We start from the raw sequence: 22,636 nt of genomic DNA, 5'->3' as shown, positions 1-22,636 counted from the left end.
TGCCACGGTTGTTAAAGTAAATCGCTGCCATTGTTAAGTTAGTAACATGTTTGTTAGGTGAAATTGGCTTCCCCATGAACTTTGCTTGTCCGAAGATCGCAAAAGGAGATCACATGACCCCTGGACACGGCAACTGTTTTAAATATAAGACAGTTGCCAAGTGTCTGAATGTTGATCATATAACCATGGGGATGCGGCGACAGTCGCTATTGTGAAAAACGGTCATAAGTCCCTTTTTTTCAGTGTAACTTGGTCACTAAATGAACTTGTTTTAAGACGAGGACTGCCTGTGTTTCATTTTGTCAGTTTCAAATCAAGCTTGGCATTCTTACTTCTTCATGCCAATTCTAGAGTAGCTTTTGACAATGCCCAAGCAGGGGGCAAAGTTTCCATTGAAAGGCAAAAATATCCCAGTTTTCATAGAAAGATGGTGTTCAGATTAATCCCAATTGGCTTTAGCATGGCTCTTGTGAAAATCAAGAATCATGAAAACAAAAGAACAATTGCCTTTCCACACCTAATAGGAACAGCTCTAAAGGACAAATCTGGTATAAATGGGCCAAAACATAATGTGTGAATATGGATTGCTTCTTGTGCAGTATGCTTTAAATATATATGTTTTTGGTGAAATGCCTGTATCATAAGATTTTTTAAAATATCTATTTAAAAAGTCGAGATGTTATAAAGTAAAAGGAAGGAAGGAAGGAAGGAAGGAAGGAAGGAAGGAAGGAAGGAAGGAAGGAAGGAAGGAAGGAAGGAAAAAAAGGAAGGAAGGAAGGAAGGAAGGAAGGAAGGAAGGAAGGAAGGAAGGAAGGAAGGAAGGAAGGATAGATAGCAAGTGTCAATAAGAAAAGGAATAATGCAATTTATTTAGCTTGGCTTCCACCTCTCTGCTGTTCTTCAGATGTGATGGGATTACAGATCCCATGCTTCCCTGACTAGAAAATTCAAAAGTCACCATCTCAATATACCCGGAAGCTTCCAAACTGGAGAAAGCAGCTTCCAATCTAAATATTCTGCTGCTTTTCTTTATTGTCCTTGACCATTAATAATCTCGACGCCCCTGCAGTAAACAGTTGACTGTCAACAAAGAATATTCAATCTGGAAAGTCAACCAGAAACTATATTGCTCCTAGGGCTGTTCGGCTGGATTTTTTTTTTAATGCAAAGAACATTATTTTCAAAAGGTAGAATGTGCATCAAACAATTGGTTTCAGATGAAAGTTACCTAGGACTCAGCGTCCTGTTTTCAGGACTGTCATCTCGCCTTTGCTTGCTGCTAAGACAAAACATGTTTTCAATAAGAGAACAATATCCAAAAATAACCCCATACTGAAAAAACAGATGTCTTCCAAAATAAATAACTATTTTCATGGCTGTTTACCTACCCCCTACCCTCCTATTTTTGTAATCACGTGCTTTATAAACCTGTGATTACCACCGCATTTTAATCTCATATAGGTATATATGTGAGTGTATATATTCATGCACTTCAGAGGTGGGTTTCAGCAGGTTCTGACCAGTTCTGGAGAACCGATAGTAGGAATTTTGAGTAGTTCGGAGAACCGGTAGTAAAAGTTCTGACTGGCCCTGCCCCCATCTATTCTCTGCCTCCCAAGTCCCAGCTGATCGGGAGGAAATGGGGATTTGCAGTAGCCTTCTGGGGTGGGAATGGAAATTTTACAGTATCCTTCCCCTGCCATGCACACCAAGCCACGTCCACCAAGCCACACCTACAGAACCAGTAGTAAAAAAAATTGAAACCCACCACTGATGCACTTAGAGAAATCTAATCCCACCCCCTTTTTTTTCTTCTTTAACGATGGAACAAATACGTTACAGCCATAACCTCCCTATTTTTTTTTTTATTATTCAGAGCCATTTTGATTTGTATGTTTTCAATCTGCATGAGGTTGGTCCTATTAAAATTCGCTACCCAGATGAAATATGACGCAGAGGGGGGGGAGTGTTAGGCAAATTATAGATTCATCAAATGCTTCTGTAATGTTTTATACAATTTACAGCCGGTTAAGCATTCATAAATAGAATATCAGATGCCACATGGAAACGGAGAGCTTGCAAGTATTGTCTGGGAAAAGCATCTCGTGTTCTTGTCCTTGAAATTTATTTCTGCTTCCTTCAGAAAAGATTTGAAGAGCTACACTTAATATCTGTTGGAAGCGGCGCTTGTTTCTCCTAAGAGATCTTCCATGAACTAGATTTTTTTGATCAATGTTTCCTTTTCTGTCTTTTAACCTGGGGAAGCTGGGATCTGCTGCAGGTTTCTTAGAGCATGTTTTGCATTAATATTTTAAGATGCCCAGGGGAAGCAAAGTTTATGCCAGGGTGAACCCACATAATCCCTCTACTTCTGTGCATTTACCTAATTTTGACTTCCCATCTCTCTACAAATATTTTTATTTTTCCCCCCAAATAATTTAAGCAAGCAAAACAATGAATTCTTCTGCTTCTCAAAAGCCATGAACATCTAATTTCAATCAGAGGAGTTTTCTACCCAAAACTCCATATCCTGTGGCTGCTAAGTACAGTAGTCTTTCAGCAACCAGCGTTGGGACCGGCCACTTGGTCATTAAGTGAAGTCATCATTAAGTGAACCCCCCTGGACTTAACTTCATACTTTCCTTTGCTTTATAAACCTGCGAAAGTGGTAAAGGAAAGGAACGGTTTGCAAAGTTACTCTTTCTTCTTTGTTGGAACTGCAAATGGTCACTAAATGAGGCAGATGCTAAATGAGGACTGCCTGTATCAATACAGAAAGCACATATCCCAAAGTGGATCCCGTTTTAAGTGTTTGGCTTGCAAGCTGGATATAAATGGCACCACACCCGCAGGACAGACAGCGAAAGCACAATTATATGAAAGCACAATTATTTCTTGGGAATTCCCGATCTCTTTTCGAGTGGCGTTCTTCAGGAAAAATAAAATATGCACCAGTTATTTTATTAATTTGTTTTATATATATACATATACATATATATATATATATATAACTAAGAAGAGGAACAGAATTCTTTTAAACCAGGGGTGTCAAACTCCATTTCATTGAGGGCCGCATCAGGGTTGTGTTTGACCTCGGGGGACCGGGGTGGGCGTGGCCAGCTCAACATCATTTGTGTCAGGGGCACCTGTGGTGGCCAAGTACTAAGGCAGGGCTTCCCTCAGACCCTCCCTCACTCTCATTATAATCTCCCTTCCTTCCTTCCTTCCTTCCTTCCTTCCTTCCTTCCTTCCTTCCTTCCTTCCTTCCTTCTCTTTTCTTCACTTCTCTTTCCTTCCCTCTTCATTCTCCTTTCTTCTTCCTTCCCCTCTTTCCTTCTTTTTCCTTCCTTGCTCTCTTCCCATCTTTCCTTCTCTGTCTTTCCTCTTTCCCTTTCTCCTTTCCTGTCCCTTATTGCACACTCTTGTTTTGTTTTTAGTTTGTTTTCCATGGGCCACATCTAAGCACCTCACTGGCCAGATAAGGCCTGCAGGCCCTGAGTTTGACACCCCTGTTTTAAACCATTCTGTGGCACATTCCTAAGCAAAGGTCCTTGAAAATTGCACTAAATACAGTGAAGCTCATATATATATATGTATGTACAGTATATCACAGAAGCGAGTACACCCCCTCACATTTTGTAAATATTTAAGTATATCTTTTCATGTGGCAACACTGAAGAAATGACACTTGGCTACAATGTAAAGTAGTGAGTATACAGGTTGTATATCAGTGTAAATATGCTGTCCCCTTAAATTAACGCAACACACAGCCATTCATGTCTAAACTGCTGGCAACAGTATACAGTATATAATGCATACATACATACATACATACATACATACATACATACATACATACATATGCATATCCAGGTAAAATTTCATAGAACTGTAAAATTTTGATTTATTTTAAAATAATGGAGTGATCAGTTAAAGTTTAAAACTTTGCAAAGAAGAAAGAAAAACTCATAACAGTTCCCAACAGTCACTGAGCAACAGTTTATAGGTTACAAAATTAAGCAGAAGTTGTTAGGTTGGGTTCATCCTTTCCCATTTCTCCTCTTACAGTTTCTTGCCTGCTTCTACTGTGTTTCCCTGAAAATAAGACTTTGTTTTATATTTTTTTGAACCCTGAAATAAGCGCTTGGCCTTATTGCCATGCGCTCAAAAGCCCAATTGGGCTTATTATCAAGGGATGTCTTATTTTGGGGGGGGAACAGGATAACACCTAACTCTCTAGATTAGAGCTTTCTATTAAATCTGGCCTGGAAGTAACTCTGCTTAGTTAGATCATAGTCAGGTTAGAAAGAAGACAAGTTGATAAACCAAGTTTTGACTTTTAATTTCTTTTTTGAACTGTAACAAATCAGGACATTCCTGCTTCACAAGTCTAATTAGAATAAAAAAATCTGATTAGCATAAAGATTTAATTAATATTCAGACTTGGAAAATGTGGAGAAATATGGGGAAAAAAGGAGAAATCTTCCTTCTTTCCTTTTTCTCTTCCATCCTTTCTTCCTTCCTCATTACTCAAAGCCAAAACAACTAAGACCAAAAAAAAAAGGATTAACCATTAAGAGAGACCAATGCCAAATTAACGGATGCATTTGTAAGCTAAAATGTCACCCAAACAGATTTCTGAAATTGGCATACAGTTTGAGCCTCTTTACATACCATCCTATCCAATGTTTTGATCTGCTTTGGAGGTTCCCTCAATCTCTGGAGCAGATTTTTGGGATGTGCAGGAAGGGATGGTATGGAATATATTGGGGTGGAGAGAAGGGGGTGAATTTCCCGAGCAATGAGTGTTAAGACATCATGCTAACCAGGAATGTTTGCAGCAGATGAAGCTTAGGGGTCAAATATGTCAAGGTGGCAGCCACAAACACAACTACCATTTTGACTTTTGGGATCCCCTCTGCAATGCTCCATGAGATTCTGAAATCTTTTGACTATCCACATGTTATGGGGTCCTATAATCAGTTGCAAAATTATAGACCATCTAAAAAAAAAAAAAGAACTGAAAAAGACTCATGCAGATGTATCAGAATTATTGTAACATCTCCTCTGAGTCGAACTTGATGCTTAGTAATTTATCCCATCTAGCGCTAACCAATCTGACCTCACATACCAGCCAACGATGGCTAAAGCATCACGTAGCCCCTGATACTTAAAAATGATTGTGAATGGAAGTTTTCTTTCCAATTCAAATAAAAGATACAGAGACAAAATTAAATTTAATTGTAAAGGTAAAGGTTTCCCTGTCCGGTCGTGTCTGACTCTAAGGCACAGTGTTTATCTCCGTTTTTCGGCCGAGGAAGCCAGTGTTGTCCAAAGACATTTTCTGCAGTCATGTGGCTAGCATGGCTATATGCCAAAGGCGCACAGAACACTGTTATTTTCCCACCAAAGTGGTACCTATTAATCTCGCATTTACATGCTTTCAAACTGCTAGGTGGACAGGAGCTGCAGCAAGGAACGGGAGCTCACCCGTTGCGCGGTGCTCGGGTCTCGAACCCAGACCGTCAGCTTTCCAGCTGACGAGCTCAGTATCTTTAAACTCTGAGCCATCACGCCCCCTTCTAAATTAAACAAGGGGCCCAAAATTTAAACCAGTGTCTTCAATCGCATAGTAAATACTCCCACCAATCAAGTTCAGCTCCTGATGTCTACCTCAACGCATTCGTGAAGTTTTCCTGACAACAGCACAGAAGTGATCTCCCAAGATATTTTTGTATTTCTGACTTCTCAGGCAAGTCAACTCTGCTAGTCAATCCCCCGTGGCCTTCTCTCGTTTAAGTACTAACCAGGTCTGAGATCAGCCAAGGTCGGCTAGGTGCTGCCACCTAGCTGGAAATGTGTGATAGACCTTTTTCCCCACCAATCTGTCCAACCACAGGGCTGTTCTTCACCAATTGTCGTGAAGTTTGCTGATACCCAAAAGGACAAAGAGCAAAGACGTTTACAACAGCAATTGGCACAACAAATGCAACAGCTCAATACTGCCACATGGGGAAACCTTACAGGCCTTGGAGGATTTACCCCACAGTACCTGGCTGTAAGTAATCATCACATTTGTTTACAATATTTTCAAAGCAAGCTTGCCATGCTGGGTTAAGTGGGCATGGTTTAAATAAAGCAGGGAGCATCTCTATTGCGAAAGGGTTGAGGAAACGAATTCATTGCATCAAATTGTCCTGCAAGGAATGTGAAAGAACATCTGAGATTAAGATAGAGATTGCAATGAGATTTCCTCCAATTGATGCTGTCACATTTTAATAGATGAAGTTTCTGGGTGAACGATTGTATTCTGAGGATATCCCTGCAAGCATGCAGATAGAGATGTTTGCATTTTTAACTGCAGTTCTGAGCATTTTACACCACTCGAAACGTTTTAGACAGTGATGTGAAATCTACATTTTTGTCTTTTTCTTAGCAATGGATTCTGTATATTTATCTCTTTTAATAGCTTAAGACGCTTTAACAACATGTTATCACTGAAAATTGAATCTCTGCCTTTCAGATAAAGGTTGTCTACGCCAACCAGCTCAATTTCAAATTTTAGACGCTGCATTCACACAGCATGCTCAGCTTGGTTAATGGCTCACTTACTTGTTACATGGAATAGGCTGTTGTGTGAAAGCAGTGGGTTTATTCAACATCTAATGCAAAATTAGAAAATGGGTTAATTCAGTAACAAGGTCAAACGTATACTATGAGGAATACAGTTCTTTACTATGGAGATTCTCAGTCAGCCAGGTCATGATTGTCCCAAAAGATGCTTTTTCAAAAGGCAGCTGGAAAAAGGAAGTCCAGTTGCCTTTTGAAAAAGCACCTCTGGGAAGAACACGGTTGAAATTCAAATACAGGTAGTCCTCGACTTACGACCACAATTGAGCCCAAAGTTTCTGTTGCTAAGTGAAGGAGTTGTGAAGTGAGTTTTGCCCCATGTTATGACCTTTCTTGCCACCGTGGTTAAGTGAAACCCTGCAGTTGTTCAGTTAAGTAACAGGGTTAGTAACAGTACCTTGCCTATACAGGTAGTCCTCATCTTAGGACCACAAAGGAGCCCAACATTTCCGTTGTTAAGTGAGACATTTGATAAGTGAGTTATGCCCCATTTTTACGATCTTTCTTGTTAAAGTGATTCACTGCAGGTGTTAAACCCTGAAAACATTTCTATTCCAACAAGCTGGTCTGGCCTAACTCTCCCTTTTTAATTGGCTTTTAAACTGGCTTTTAAATTGGGTTTTTAAACCTCTTTAGATAAATTTGGATGTTTTTAATCTTTGAGCCTAAATTACTTAATCTGTTTCTTAATAGTTTTTAACTTCTATATGTATTTGTATTTATTATGGCTGTTCACCGCCCTGAGTCCTTCGGGAGTAGGGCGGTATACAAATATGAAAAATAAATAAATAATAAATAAATAAATTAGTAACACGGTTGTTAAGTGAATCTAGCTTCCCCATTGACTTTGCTTATCAGAAGATCACATGACCCCCCCAGGACACTGCAACCGTCATAAGTATGAGTCAATTGCCAGGCATCTAAATTTCGATCATGTGGCCATTGGAGTGCTGCTACCGTCGTAAGTGTAAAAAACGGCCATAAATCACTTTTTTCAGTGCCATTGTAACTTCGAAGAGTCACCTAATGAACTGTTGCAATTTGAGGGCTACCTGTATTTGGAGCTGCAGTCTGTATCTCTCATTACCCAGAAATAAGGCCCATTGATTTTAATGGGATTTGTTTCTAAGTAGACATGTTCAATTTGTACTAAGGGGTTCAATAAAGAAACCATCAATTCTCTCTAATTTTTGTAATCCTGACCCGGAAGCATTTGGTGGAAGCTCTGTTCGCTTCACACATTCTCACATATCATCCTAATTTTCTTTTTCAAATGTGTCCTCTCCCCTAAATGGCTGCTTCACAATGGCTGGGTTCACACAACATGCTTCCTCTTTTTTGGCTCGACATCATCTGAAACTGCCCTGATGCCAAAGGAACATCACACAAATGCCACCATCACACACTGTCTGTTTGGTCTCCCCCTTTCCCACCACCCCATTTTCTGGATGTGCATAATACACTTGTCAAGGCTCTGACTAACGAACCCAAACAAATCAGAACTCTGAGACTTGGCTCTTTCTCAAAGATCTTCTTTAATGAGTACATCATATCGGCACAGCTTCAATGGAAAGCCAAGTCTAAATTTTTCCCGCGGTTTCAGTATAATTAAACTAGGAAATAACCCCATCCCCAAGTATCACAGGTCATGTTGGCCAATGGGGTTAATTGGCGGGCTCTTCGGGCACTCCTTCCCCAATCTTATTGGTTGCCAGTAGAGATGACCTTGGTTCTCAGGAGAAAGCTCTTTGTTGTGTCCAGTAATGCATTCCAATCTCCTTCCCCCTCTATGTGCCAACTGAGGAACAGAAAATTGGCTGCGGCCAGGTTCAGTTCGAAGTTGACAACACTTCTATGTCAAGCAACCAAACTTTGGGTTGTCAGCAAAAATGCAAGATAGGAATGCAAGGAATAAATAAATAGTGGTTTGCATTTACACAACACGTAACAATTAGCACTAAGCAAGTGCGAATCATCATATAAATGCAACCTCTAGGGTTATTACTGACTTGGTTAAGAATGTTGGATAGACAGGCAACATTTTTTATGGAATAAATTAGAATAGTTTAGTTTAGTTTAGTTTAGTTTTGTTTTGTTTTGTTTTGTTTTGTTTTGTTTTGTTTTGTTTTGTTTTGTTTTGTTTTGTTTCCAAAATGTATTCACGCAACACTTTATTCTCAGTGCTTTAACTAATACAACACAATCCTTGTGTTCACATACTGTATGCTGAGAAAAATAAGTTATATTCTGGCTTCATATGATAGCCTAATTCACCCAACATGGCAGGGTTTTTAGCACATGCTAAGCCACTAACTGTCTATCCTCATTATAGCTTAATCTAGGCTGTTATGTCAGAACCTTTTTTGCATTAGATAAAGCAAGTATATAATTTCTATTTTAGTGTTTTTGGATTTGGTAATGTAAAAAAAATTGAATGAGAAATCAATTTGCAAGCTTTTTGTCATATGGAGATATTCAGTGGCTGGTATATTTTTAGGAGAGGGTTATTTGGATTATATTTTAGCTGTGTCCACATTTAACCAGGTCAACTGAAGACTGACTGGCTGCATTCACACAACAAGCTAAGCTTCATTTCTTTACTTACCTTGTGTGTATATGTGTACACAACTTAATATATTGTAAAATTATTTGGTTAGTTTAGGACTGATTGTTGCACAAGTCCATAAAATGGGCAATTTAAGAATCAGTTAAATGCATTAGGTGAAGGCAACCATTTCTTTAGCATGTATGTAGAAAAAAACCCAGTTTTTGGCAGATAAATAAATCTCTTCCACAATTGGTTCACCATGATAGTGTACAAAGATGTTTGCTTTTCAAATGCAATGTAAGAAGCAAGTATTAAACAACATAATTAGAGCTGTTTTGCCAGAATGACATTATCCTAAGCAGCATTTGGCAGTTTACATTTGGCAGCCTGGTGGCGAGGCCATTGTTAAAAAATCTTTTCCCATTTACATGTGCAAACCACATCTTGCAAAATGCAATGGTTAGATTCACTAAATACAACACACTTAATCAGGTCAACTGAAGACTGACTGGCTGCCTTCTGAAACCCAGATTAACAAATCGCAATTCCTGCCTTCACATAACATGTGACCGCCGAACAAATAAGACACCATACAGCTTTACATGATTCACCTGATGTGCAAAGATACAAACGTACCACTTCCCTGCGAAAAAAGAAATATTCAAGATTTGATCCAGGAGAGAGAACCTCCATAGCTAAACCAGTTTACACCAACTATGTATTCACAAAACGTGCTGGAAGTACAATTGCAAGAATTCCCTACTGGGAATTATGGAAACTGTCATCTAAATTCAGTGGGAAGGTTGGGAAGGAGGCCTTGAGACCTAAAGAACTTTTATTGTCCCTGTCTGTTAAGTTTTCCTTATGTCCTCACTAGATACTGATACAGAAAAGAAGTCAGTGTTTCCTGATGGTTTAAATATGTTTTCCATCATATTGACTTCAAAGTCATACATTAAGAGTTGTTAACCTAATCTTACAAAGCTTCTTCTCCGGTAACATTGTTCTGCAAACTAGGGCATACAAAACTTTTGCTAGACCAATTCTCGAATACAGCTCATCTGCCTGGAATCCGCAGCGTATATCGGACATTAATACAATTGAGCGAGTCCAGAGATATTTCACGAGAAAAGTCCTTCACTCCTCTGCTCACAACAGAATCCCTTATGCCACCAGGCTTGAAATTTTGGACCTGGACAACCTAGAACTACGCCACCTAAAGTTTGACCTAAGCTTTTGTAGTACACAAAATTATCTGCTACAACATCCTGTCAATGACTACTTCAGCTTCAACCACAACAATACATGATCACATAATAGATACAAACTCAAGGTAAACCGCTCCAAACTCGATTGCAGAAAATATGACTTCAGCAACAGAGTGGTCAATGCCTGGAATTCACTACCTGACTCTGTGGTTTCATCCCCAAACCCCCAAAACTTTAACCTTAGACTGTCTACTGTTGACCCCACCCCAGTCCTAAGAGGTCTGTAAGGGACGTGCATAAGCGCACTAATGTGCCTACTGTCCCCATTTATTCATACCCATTCCCTGTGTTCATATCCATGTTTATACTTATATCTGTTATCTCGTACATGTTTGACAAAATAAATAAATAAACAAACAAGTTTGGTTTAAAAAAAGCAACAGTGCAGGGGGGAATCTCGCAGGGACAAATAATAATATGTTTGTGTGTCTATATTTTTCTTGACTGTACACCGCCTTGAGTCCTACGGGAGAAAGGCGGTATAGAAATATAATAATAAATAATAAGCATTCCCAAATTCTTTCTTCAAGCTATTCCCCCATCCCTGTGTACCTGAGCATTTCACGATCTGTGTTTGAAGACTTGATTGTCTTCTGCACCCCTCCAGATCTCAAGTTCTTCAGATCCCAAGTCATTCTACACCCATTGCATCGTGACTGACATTGGTTGTTCATAAATATACAGAATTAATGAATATGAAAATGTTCCATGGCAGTCTTCTACACAGGAGGGGAAAAAATAATTATCTAAATTTCTCAATGATCTGAATTATGTTGTTTGTCACTTCCTCCACCTTTGTCGCCTTTCCCTGCTGTGCATTTAGATAAAGGGGGCCAAGCTCCACAATTATATTTTCTGAATGCAGCATCAGTACACAGGAGTAGCATCGTGGGCTTTCATTCAATACAGCTATTTTAAATTTCGTAATTGGATGTCAATTTGAAAAGATTTCTTTTCCCTTGGTGAGATGGTTCAGGTTTCCAGTTAACCAATGCATTTTTACAGCACCTTCTTTCCTCCCCTTTCCACTCATCTATTAAGCTGCATAAGCAACTGCCTGCTTTGATCAAATTGCGGTAGTTAGCTATATCGCGACCAGGTTTTCCATGCAACTTAGAATGACAGTTTGGTTTGAAGGATTAGGACAACAACATTAGAAAGGACCTTCAGTATTCATTGGGACATCAGTCAGAATAAGACATTTTACAAAGCTTAGGGTAAGCTTTGATCTCCACTGTGGGACATGCAAGTTTCTTTAGGCAAAAGAAACTGGAAGCAGAAGTTAGGGGAACAGAAAAGAAACTCTAAATTTATTTTACATGAACATCCACAATGGGCATCTCCTGGCTTTGGTCCTTGAAATTCTATACCTTTCTGCTTTTTTCAGGATCTCCTCCATTCACCCCAACCATGGTTTCCTGTCTTTGCCTTTCTTTAGACCCGCAAACTCTTCCTCCATGTATTTCTTTTGCAATTTTATTCTCAGTCATCCTCTCTCTATCACTGAATAATCTCATCATTTTTTTCTCTCTTCCCAGACATCTTTGATCCCATCTCTTCCTGTTTTACTGCATGTGCTTCTAAACTAACCCATTCCCACAGAATTCATGTTACTTGTGGTTCACCTGACATGCCTAATTCTCACGTCCATGTAAAATATCCGGAGTGTCCAACCTTGGCAACTTTAAGACTTGTGGACTTCAACTCCCAGAATGCTGAGTGAGGACGTCTGGGAATTGAAGTAGTAGACTCATAGTCTTCAACTATCCCATGTTGGCTGGAGAATTCTGGGATTTGAAGTCCACAAGTCTTAAAGTTGCCAAGCTTGCAACAAGCTTTCATTCTTCACACAAATCACACAACTACCTATTATATTTTTACTAGCATTTGCAAGACTTAAGTTTCCTTTCTTCCTTCCCTCCCTACTTCCTTCCTTCCTTCCTTCCTTCCTTCCTTCCTTCCTTCCTTCCTTCCTTCTCCCCAACTTTAGCAATCATTCTGCCAACACATACAGATTCATATCCTCTGTGCATCATACAGTTAAATATTCACTACAATCATTTGGGTTTTTAACCTCCATTACATCATTTGTATGTAAGGATACACATTCTCATGCCCACCCAAAATACATCTAATGTCATCATAAGCTTTCCATATATACATTTGTTATACTAATAACTAAGTCCCTAAGTCAAACATCCAGATCTTATTACATGCTTGATGTTGAATCATTCAAAATGATTAGTTCTGATAGTCAGCAATTAATTCCATAACATGAAGATTCAATGAATGTTCACCATTCAACAACTCAAGTTTATATGTGTTCTTTAAATCTACTATAAGCTTTCTTACATTCACATTTCTCAATGATCTGCTGAAATCCAAAAATCTGGACAGTACATCTGTTGTCCAGCATAAAGGCATTTCCCAAGTTTTGATCATCTCTATTCACCAAATGCATTTCCATGCTTAGCAAACTGACACCTTATATTTTTAAAATTCACTGATACTATCTTTTCCTTTGACTAAGACAACAATAATGGCATTGTCCAGTTTATCAGACATAGATGCTCTCTTCGCATACAAGTTACACAAATAGATAGGCGCACCATAACAAATCAAGCCCAGTTATACCCTCTATTAGCCATACATTTTTCAACATTTTCCCAGTATTTACAACTTCCTTGTCATCATTTTTTCTCTTCGGCACAGAGATTTATAGCATTAATTTCAGTTCTGTTCTGTGACTCTTTTCTTCTCTATACACATTATGCCATGTCTTTCTCTCCGTTTTCCTTTTATTTGCTTTTTTCTTATCCACAACCTCCCTCGCTTCATCATCAAACCCACCATCCTTTTTCATACTTCTCATTTGTAATATAATTCATTTCATTCTGTTCCGAGCAGATTCCACATTCTCCTCCTCTTTCCTTTCCTTTAATTCTGTTGGGGGGATTAATCTGTCTTTTTTCCCCATCCCATTCATACCACCTGGCAGATTCTCTCCTCCATCTCATTCATTCAGAAAAGTGGACAGCTTTTCCCAAAATGCTCACCCTAACCCTACTTCCTCCCTAATCCCCATTCATTGATAACTGACACTTTTTCATATACATTTAAGCCTTTCATTCATAATGAAATCTTACACTAGGAGGCTACCTCTGTTATTACAAATTCTATGTCACTTGGAATCATCACTGATCCAATGAAAAATGGTTCCGTCTTTCTGTAGCTTTATTCACACGTTACAATATGCTCAAATGTGGTTTGACTCGTTTTAACATGTTATGCGAAACCAGCCATTGTGATTTCTAAGTGATGGTTGATGACCTAGACTATGTTGTGATCCCAACCAAATGTGGGTTAAACAAACCAAGACTTAGCCAATGTGGGAACTTGGTTATGTGTATGATCAGGAACGGGTTCCAAGGTTATCCCCTGATACAGCATCTCAGCAATGTTGATTGGCAACTGAATATATCAACTGCCTCCATTAAAAATCAATCGGTTGTGCCTAGGTAATATTCTATACAGTTGGATTATCAAAATAGTGCACCTACACGCAGATCATTTTTGATTTCCTGTGTGAACACAACTCTGTGAAAAAGAAGAGGCCATTGTGAGGTTATGCGTTTTTCAGGACCAGTCCTACAAACCATGTTAAGGAAACTAGCTTCTCTTTTTAAGTGGGGGAGGTGGAAAATACTCTTGTGATTAACCAGGATGAGTTATGCTAACTGCTAGACTGCACAGGGCAATGATTAGTCACACTATGTTGGGCTGAAATAGATTTAGCACCTGGCAGTTAAAAAAAGAGTAAATTGATTAATTGTTTTAAAGCAGCAATGTTATTGAGTTTCCCCAGTGTCTGTGTGTTTCTTAATAGAGATTAGACATTAATATGGATTTACAGCATCGGCTCTGGGGACCTTCATTCCAACACCAGGCAGAAGCAAGAGACTGTATAAATGTAAAGGAAACTATAAGTATCCCAAATTTAATTTGATTCAGATAATTTTGCTTTAATCTTAACTTGTTGCGTTATTAACCCCATTGATGTTGTTACTGTTAATTTGCAGCTTCTGCAGCAAGCAACATCCTCCAGTAACTTGGGTGCCTTCAGTGGCATTCAACAAATGGCCGGTGAGTTAAAGCCTCTTTATTTATCTCTTTCCTTCTTTTTCCTCCTGTGGCTGAATTTTAGCCCTTTTCCGTACTAAAAGATCCTTCGTCTATGTGTACGGTTTAAGGGGTGAGTATATGCAAAACAGAGGTGGGTTTCAGCAGGTTCTGACCAGTTCTGGAGAACCAGTAGCAGAAATTTTGAGTAGCTTGGAGAACCAGTAAATACCACCTCTGATTGGTCCTGCCCCCATCTATTCTCTGCCTCGCGAGTCCCAGCTGATTGGGAGGAAATGGGGATTTTGCAGTAACCTTCCCCTGCCACGCCCAACAAGCCATGCCATGCCCACCAAGCCACACCCACAGAACTGGTAGTAAAAAAATTTGAATCCCACCACTGATGCAAAGATCTTGGATGTTGCGTTGGTTCAGAGTCAGATTCAAAGGCTTTCTTGGATTATGTTCTACATAGGTTGACTTTGGTTTCCATGTTCCTATTTTAGAATAGAATCATAGATGAAGGTAAAGGTTCCCCTTGCACATATGGGCTAGTTGTTCCTGACTCTAGGGGACGGTGCTCATCTCTGTTTCAAAGCTGAAGAGCCAGCGCTGTCCGAAGACGTCTCCGTGGTCATGGTGAACCGGTAGTAAAAAAAAAAAATGCTTCTGGTTCAGGCGAACTGCTATTTCAAACGATCAGCTGTGCCGCGCGATTTATATTCACTACAAAGCAGGAAATCCTGCTTTCTAGTGAATCTAAATCGTGCGGCACAGCTGTTCCCTTCCCCTCGCTGTTCTACTTAACCTTTGCAGACTCAGAAAAGACTTCTTAATCCTCCTTTTTCAGCGCTGTGCGCGAAGCGCGCATTTGGCATGCACCACACGTGCACATGCATTTGGCGCACACACACGCAAAGCAAACTGGTAGCAAAGCGAACCGGTAGCAGACTTCAGAACATTTCACCCCTGGTCCCCTTGTTTACTTTCATCTCACAATCTTTTTCCACCTTTTCTTTTTGAGATTTCATCTCAAAATCTGAGAGTTCTGTTGCAATTTTCCAGTGGTAAACATCTCAGAATTTACAGTGTCACCATCTAAGAGGAGGAATACCCTTCTGATTTACAGATCTGACATATCTCGTTACATAGAAGCTGGATCCTAGATGAGTGTCCTAAGAATACTTCAGGCAAGGCCAAAGCCTGGGCTTGAAGGAGGTCAAGAAAGTCAAGATGGCAGCCACAATCCTGTGTTTGACACACATACACATGTCTGAACTGCGTGACATGCTTTTAGCTGCACGGCTGTGGTTACCATATTAAATTTTCTGCCCCTACCCCCACCAAAGACAGTTAGCTTAATGGCCTCTGGGTGAATTTATTAAGCAATTTATCGTTATTAATAAAAGCTCATTCTTTTTTCTTTTTTTTAAATTTGATTTATATGCCGCCCTTCTCCGGAGACTCAGGGCGGCTTACAGTGCGTTAAGCAATAGCCTTCATACTTTTGTATATTTTATACAAAGTCAACTTATTGCCCCCACAATCTGGGTCCTCATTTTACCTACCTTGGAAAGGATGGAAGGCTGAGTCAACCTTGAGCCTGGCAAGATTCGAACTTACTTTAATTGCAGACAACTGGTGTTAAATTACAGTGCCTTTGTCTGCAGAGCTATCCAGGCTCTATTCTTTGCCCTGCCCGGCTGATTCCTGTCTTGTACAGGATTTGCAAAAAGAAAGCAACTCTAAGCACGACCATTACGTCTGTCCTGCGATGCTGTTAGTTGCTTTCCCCTCTTGCTTGATATTCTTTATTTCTCATCCAAGCAGCAACCTCTCCTGCACTGTTCGTGTCATCAAACTGGCATGTGAATTTATTTTTAATTAAGCTCTGACCACGTCAGCAAATTGGTGGCGCTTTTATCCAGTCTTGCCACACGCCAAAGGGCTTCTTCAGCTCTACCTATATGTCGTCTTGCCATCTTCATTCTTTTCTTCCTTTTTTTTACCTTCCCCTTTTTTTAATATTATTATTATGCTTAATTATTAATATAATTATTAATCCTCTGAATGGATCTCGAAGAGCATCTATGAAAAAGAGATGAGTGTGTCCCCATAGGCTGTCGGTGTTTTATTCCTAGAATATGCCATTACTGCATTTGGCTCCAGAGACTAATGCAGAATCCACTTTCTGACAATATAAATTGGCCCGCAGGTGACGATATCGCTGAGTTATTTCTTCTGGTGCAGATCTGTTGGCAAGTATTTGCCGCTCATATTATGTGCCGCTCAAAATCTGGCATGTTTTTTTTTTTAATTCTCCTCTCATGAAAAATATATCTTAATGTCATAAACAACATTTTCACAGTGATGGTTTTCTGGAACCAGCTTTGAGTTAAGAAGCCCAGTAGTGTTTCTTGGACTTCACCCTACAAAATAAAAAATGCAAGGACCAGAAAGGTGTGTGTGTGTGTGTGTGTGTGTGTGTGTGTGTGTGTGTGTGTGTGTGAAGGCAGAGAGATTTTTCTGCATAGCACAGTTAGAGATGTATTGTGTCTGTGCAATTATGATCTATTGGTTGAGACAGCCCAAAGTCATGAGTGCTCCCTCAAATTAAATTGGATGCAGACTTAGTCATTGCATCAGTGAAACCAGCTGGGAGTAAAATAAACCTGAGCTATTTTTTCCCCCCATTAATCTAAATGGATCAACTCTACAAATGACAAATCCCAGATTGTTAATAGCACTCAAGACCTGTGCAGTTTCACACATTCTTCAACCAGAAGCCTTGAGAGCTGGTAGGCTGGAAGATATTTAGAAATATCTCTCAGCTTTGTCACCTCTGCCTAACTGTAAACTTTTGTAGTATAAAACACTTAGATGTTTATTTATTTATTTTTTGGCTTCTCTGGTGTTCTTTCTTTCATATACAGATGGTCCTCGATGTACGGCCACAATTGAGCCCACTGTTTCTATTGCTAAGCGAGATAGTTGTCAAGTGAATTTTGCCCCATTTTATGACCTTTCTTGCCAGAGTTCTTAAGTGAATCGCTGCAGCTGTTAGTAACATGGTTCTGGCTTCTCTGTTGACTTTGCTTATCCAAAGATCACAAAGGACACTGCCAATGGTCATGAATATGAGTCACTTGCCAAGCGTCCGAATTTTGATCACATGACCATGGGGATACAGCAGTGGTCACAAATGTGAAAAATGTCATAAGTTACTTTTTTCAGTGCCGTTGTAACTTCAGCTGGTCACTAAACGAACTATTTTACACACATATATACATGTATATGTATCTATACAAGTACAGAGACACGTATAGGCATACACACATAAAATAGCTCAGATTAATTAGTTTATTTTAATTGTGAACGGCAAAACTGAAGGGCAGAATTGGAGTTTAAGATTGATAGAAAGGTGATCAAGGAACATCTTGCTACATTTAATGAATTTAAGTCTTTAAGACTAGATGAGTTATGCCCTCTAGGGAGACCCCTGCTCTAGGGTACTGCAGGAAGTCTTCCTTTTATCCCTATATTTTAGGAGGTGAATTAGCTGCTTTGTGTCTGCATAAACTTTGGAGGGAAAGGGTCTTTCAAAGGAAACTTTCCTTCTACCGATTGAACCTGTAATAGGAATGGTGCCAGGTAGGCTTTGAAGCATCCCCTCAAAAGTTTACAAGGCCTTATGTATCCAACCTTCTCATACCTTCAGCCTTAATTAAAAAGATACTGATACCTAGCAATTTTATGGGGTTCTTGTCAGATTACCAATAAAAATTATTTCAAACCATTTAACGTTCAGTGTAAATCTTAAGAATGGGTTCTTAATGAGATTTTAAAGCTTATCATTTATACATTTTTCCTGAAATTTGTGGGGCTGGAGTGGGTCAGGACTGTCATAAATAAGCAAGCAAACGTGTTTTCTTTTTTTCTTTTTTTTTGTAAATGCCTCTGATAAGAGAAAACCTAAATCGCAAAATGGGCTTCTTCAAAAATTAAAGCAATATTGGCAGTTTGGTACCCCTCTCTTGAAAAATAATGAAATGCATTTTTTCATTTCTTTTTGTTTTTCCAAGCTGACATCAACAGTAATGAGAAAATCTTCCTTTAGTTGAGGACTGGTCAGTCCCCTCTTCCTGTGTGTGAAAGTTTACCCTGCAAGCTTCACACCCTGAGTTGTGAGATATGGAAACCTCAGGTCTCCAATTTATTTGTGTTTTAAGAGGACTGCATGTGTCACTGCAAGGGTACTACACCAGTTTCCTGCAAATGTGCTAATAGGCCATATGAGAGAATTCTACAAGCATCCATCTGCCGATTTTTAACAAGCCTGATTGGCAAGTGGATATAACAACTGACATCTGTTCTTCCTTATTGATATGTAGATTTATGGTAATTGCTGTGAACAATAACACACCAAATTACCTAAGGTGAACATTAAATTAAATTTTCATAGCCCCTCTCCTTATAAATACATTTTATAAAAATCTTACATTTTAAGCAGACATATTGTACATCCATTATAAGCATAATTTAATTGTATTTTTAATCTGCCAAGCAATGAAAATCTAAGTTGCAATTCTTGCGGTACAAAATATTACCCTATTTTGATAGCCGAGCAGTTTATATTATTGAAATCAATTAAATTCCATGTTTATTCTCAGCATTTTTTTCTCCAGCATAAAAACTAAGAAGCATATCTAGAGGCTTATTTCTCCAAAGGGAACCTCTCTTCCTTCTCCCCCTCCCTCCCAATATAAATAATTAACATTTCTTCCAAAAGTACTGTGTTTGTAGAATATTCAGTGGTTTCAGCAGAAGATTATCAGATTATTTTCCATTTCATTTTACTGTGGAATGTAGGGGAAACCACAATAGCAAAAGAAAAGGCCTCTTACTTCTGTGTGAAAACAATACATTTTGGATGATAATCAATTCTCAAGAAGCTTGAGAAATGAAGAGCAATCAGATGCAGAACAATAGGATGTGCAACCTTATCTTGGAAATTATAGGTACCACAATCGAGCCCAAAATTTCTCTTCCTAGGTGAGAGACAGTTGTTAAGCGAGTTTTTTATCCCATTTTACCACTTTTCTTCCCACAGTTGTTAAGTGAATTACTGCAGTTGTTAACTTAGTAACACGGTTGTTAAGTGAACCCGGCTTCCCTATTGACTTGACTTGTCAGAAAGTCGCAAAAGCGGATCACATGATCCCGGGGACACTGCAGCGGTCATAAATATGAGTCCGTTGCCAAGCATCTAAATTTTGATTATGTGACCATGGGAATGCTCCACTAGTCATAAGTGTGGAAAACGGCCATGTCACTTTTTTCAGTGCCGTTATAACTTCGAGCGGTCGCTAAACAAACAAACTGTTGTAAGTCGAGACCTACCTGTGTATAAGATAATGATTTCCATTCACACCTCTATCCACTCATCCTCCATTTCAGGTGTCTTGTCTCGTGCATCTGATTTGGTTCTTGCTAACCTGTTGTTGAATTCTTCCTTTCCTTCAAGGGAAAGGCAGAGTCAGGTTAAGCAGTCATTCCTGTCATCATCAAGATCCGATGGTTTTAATAAAAGTAGCTTAATAAAGGCAGCTTCTCTGGTAGCTGAGCATAAGAACACATCCTGGCTGGATATTTAGCTGACAAAAAGTTCAGATGATAAAACAGAGCCAATGCATGAATATCCCCGTGATTATACAGTTCCATCCCATTATGTCAGCCGTTAACACTTTGAAATGAGCGTGTTTTGGAAAAAGTTGGCAGCGGGTTCAAAAGAGCTCCTCTGATTTATCCATGCCGCGAAAGGAAAGGAAAGAAAAGCAGAGCTTATCTGCACTAAGTGCCTTGTTGCACAGTATGGTCTGTTAAATATAAACCTCGTGCAATTATATGGAGGTATATGAACTGACAAAGAACAATGAGAAGTTGTTGGCTCTTTTCTCTTTGTTTTGAATCTTGGCTGGGTTTTTTTCCAACTCCCAGAAAGATTTGTTTTGGTACCTATTTGGCAGGTAGCAGGCTAGGCTAGGCTAGGCTAGGCTAGGCTAGGCTAGGCTAGGCTAGAATAGAATAGAATAGAATAGAATAGAATAGAATAGAATAGAATAGAATAGAATAGAATAGAATAGAATAGAATAGAATAGAATAGGTTTAGTTAGAGGGGACTTTGGAGGTCTTCTAGTCCAACCCGGTACTCAGGCAGGAAATTTCTACTAGCAGGTAGAGGCCTTGAGAAAGATCCTGCCCCTTATTTATTCTGAAATCCATCACCAGAAAATTATTACATACACCGAGTTTCCTAAAGAGCGAAAAATATGAGGAATCTTTTTATGCCTTTTGCATTGGTTGTTTGACATGTGCACCTAATTTTTCCTGTTACTGAAGCTTCCTGCACAATCTGTAATCTTGGTGTTCTAGGGATCGTGCAGGAAGTTTGCATGTATTCATTAAATTTCCCCGTGGTTAAAGTACCTTCAGAGCTCTGAGTAAATGTTCAGTGAGCATCTTTACTGGAATGGGAATTGTTTCAAACATATGACTAAGATGACTTCTCCTAATTCTGAGCCACAGTGGATTTGACTTTACAGCAAATTATCCCTTGGTGAAACCAGACTGATGGATTGTTAGGCAGTAAGGCAGCCTCTTCTCTTTTTTATTTTTTTATTTTTTGGTTTGATTTATATGCCGCCCTTCTCTGGAGACTCAGGGCGGCTTACAATGCGTTAAGCAATAGCCTTCATACTTTTGTATATTTATACAAAGTCAGCTTATTGCCCCCACAGTCTGGGTCCTCATTTTACCTACCTTAGAAAGGATGGAAGGCTGAGTCAACCTTGAGCCTGGTGAGATTTGAACTTGCAGTAATTGCAGGCAGCTGATGTTAATAACAGTGCTTTAGTCTGCTGCACCACCAGGGCTCTTCTCCCTTTTGAAGTAGAAGCATCGTTGTTAGATAACAACGTATTCTTGTGATGCTTTCTAAAAAAAATTTGCAAGGAAGAGGAAGCGATGGCTCTTTTCTGCTGCTCGTCTTTGACATACGTTTTGATAAACAACTGAGAGCTATCCCAAGATCATTTCTCCTGCATTTTTTATTGTGGCCTCTTGGCGCAATTCAGGCTTCGCATTCAATGTGGGCTCGTGCTGAGTTCCTGTCATCTCCTCCGTCAGAACAGGTTCCTTTCTAAAATGAAAAATCAAGAAAACTAGGAAATTACAGTCTTTGCAAATCCCAAGTCAAGTCAGACTTTATTTTGGTGAAAGACCACTGCAGAACGAAATAGTTAACGAGCAGTTTAAAAGTAAAAGAGGAAGACCAAAGGTAAGAGGAAGACAAGCTAAAAGGATACAGGTAGCCCTCAATTTACGGTCACCATGGAGCCCAAACTTTCTGTTGTTAAGTGAGACATTTGTTAAGTGAGTTTTGCCCCATTTTACGAACTTCCTTGCCACAGTTGTGAAGTGAATCGCTGCCGTTCATAAGTTAGTAACCTGGTTAAATGAATCTGGTTTCCCCATTGACTTTGCTTGTGAGAAGGTTGCAAAAGATGATCACTGTGGTGGCGCCATTTTGGTGCAGTGGCTGGAATGCAGTATTGCAGGTGAATTCTGATGATTGCCAGCAGTTCGAGCCTCACCAGCTCAAGGTTGACTCAGCCTTCCATCCTTCCGAGGTCGTTAAAATGAGGACCCAGATTGTTCAGGGCCATATGCTGACTCTGTAAAACTGCTTAGAGAGTTTTTGTAAAAGCACTATGAAGAGGTATATAAGCCTAAGGGCTATTGGTATTCCTATTACATGACCTTGGGACACAGCGACGGTCATAAGTACAAACCAGTTACCAAGCATCTGAATTTTGATCACATGATCACGGGGATGCTTCACTTTGTTCAGTGCTGTTGGAACTTTGAATGTTCACTAAACGAACTGTTGTAAGTGGAGGACTACCTGTATGATGGAAGCAGGGGTGGGCTTCAAACATTTTAGCAAGGGGTTCTCTGCCCGGTTACTGGGTGGGCCTCCTGCACCATGGTGGGGGGAGCATTTTTGCCCTCC

At 39.5% G+C, this 22,636-nt stretch overlaps 1 protein-coding gene across 11 annotated transcripts in view; it reads left to right on the top strand.

Moving 5' to 3' along the window:
* Positions 1 to 22,636, top strand: part of CELF2 (CUGBP Elav-like family member 2) — a 363,207-nt gene that overhangs the window by 301,858 nt on the left and 38,713 nt on the right. For 6 of the 11 annotated variants that reach the window (XM_070947540.1, XM_070947538.1, XM_070947536.1 and 3 more), the window contains 3 exons: positions 5,900 to 6,058; positions 14,333 to 14,416; positions 14,526 to 14,589. In XM_070947540.1, the coding sequence (XP_070803641.1) occupies positions 5,900 to 6,058; positions 14,333 to 14,416; positions 14,526 to 14,589 (307 nt within the window). The remainder of the gene's footprint in view (positions 1 to 5,899; positions 6,059 to 14,332; positions 14,417 to 14,525; positions 14,590 to 22,636) is intronic. The other 5 variants (XM_070947548.1, XM_070947547.1, XM_070947544.1 and 2 more) reach the window with 1 other exon arrangement.

The sequence above is a fragment of the Pituophis catenifer genome, unplaced genomic scaffold (assembly GCF_029215685.1).
Source record: "Pituophis catenifer annectens isolate HBS135680 unplaced genomic scaffold, rPitCat1.0.hap2 SCAF_7, whole genome shotgun sequence".
Lineage (NCBI taxonomy): Eukaryota > Metazoa > Chordata > Lepidosauria > Squamata > Colubridae > Pituophis > Pituophis catenifer.
The sequence above is the reverse complement of the archived record's forward strand: the minus strand, read 5'-3'. Positions and strand labels throughout refer to the sequence as shown.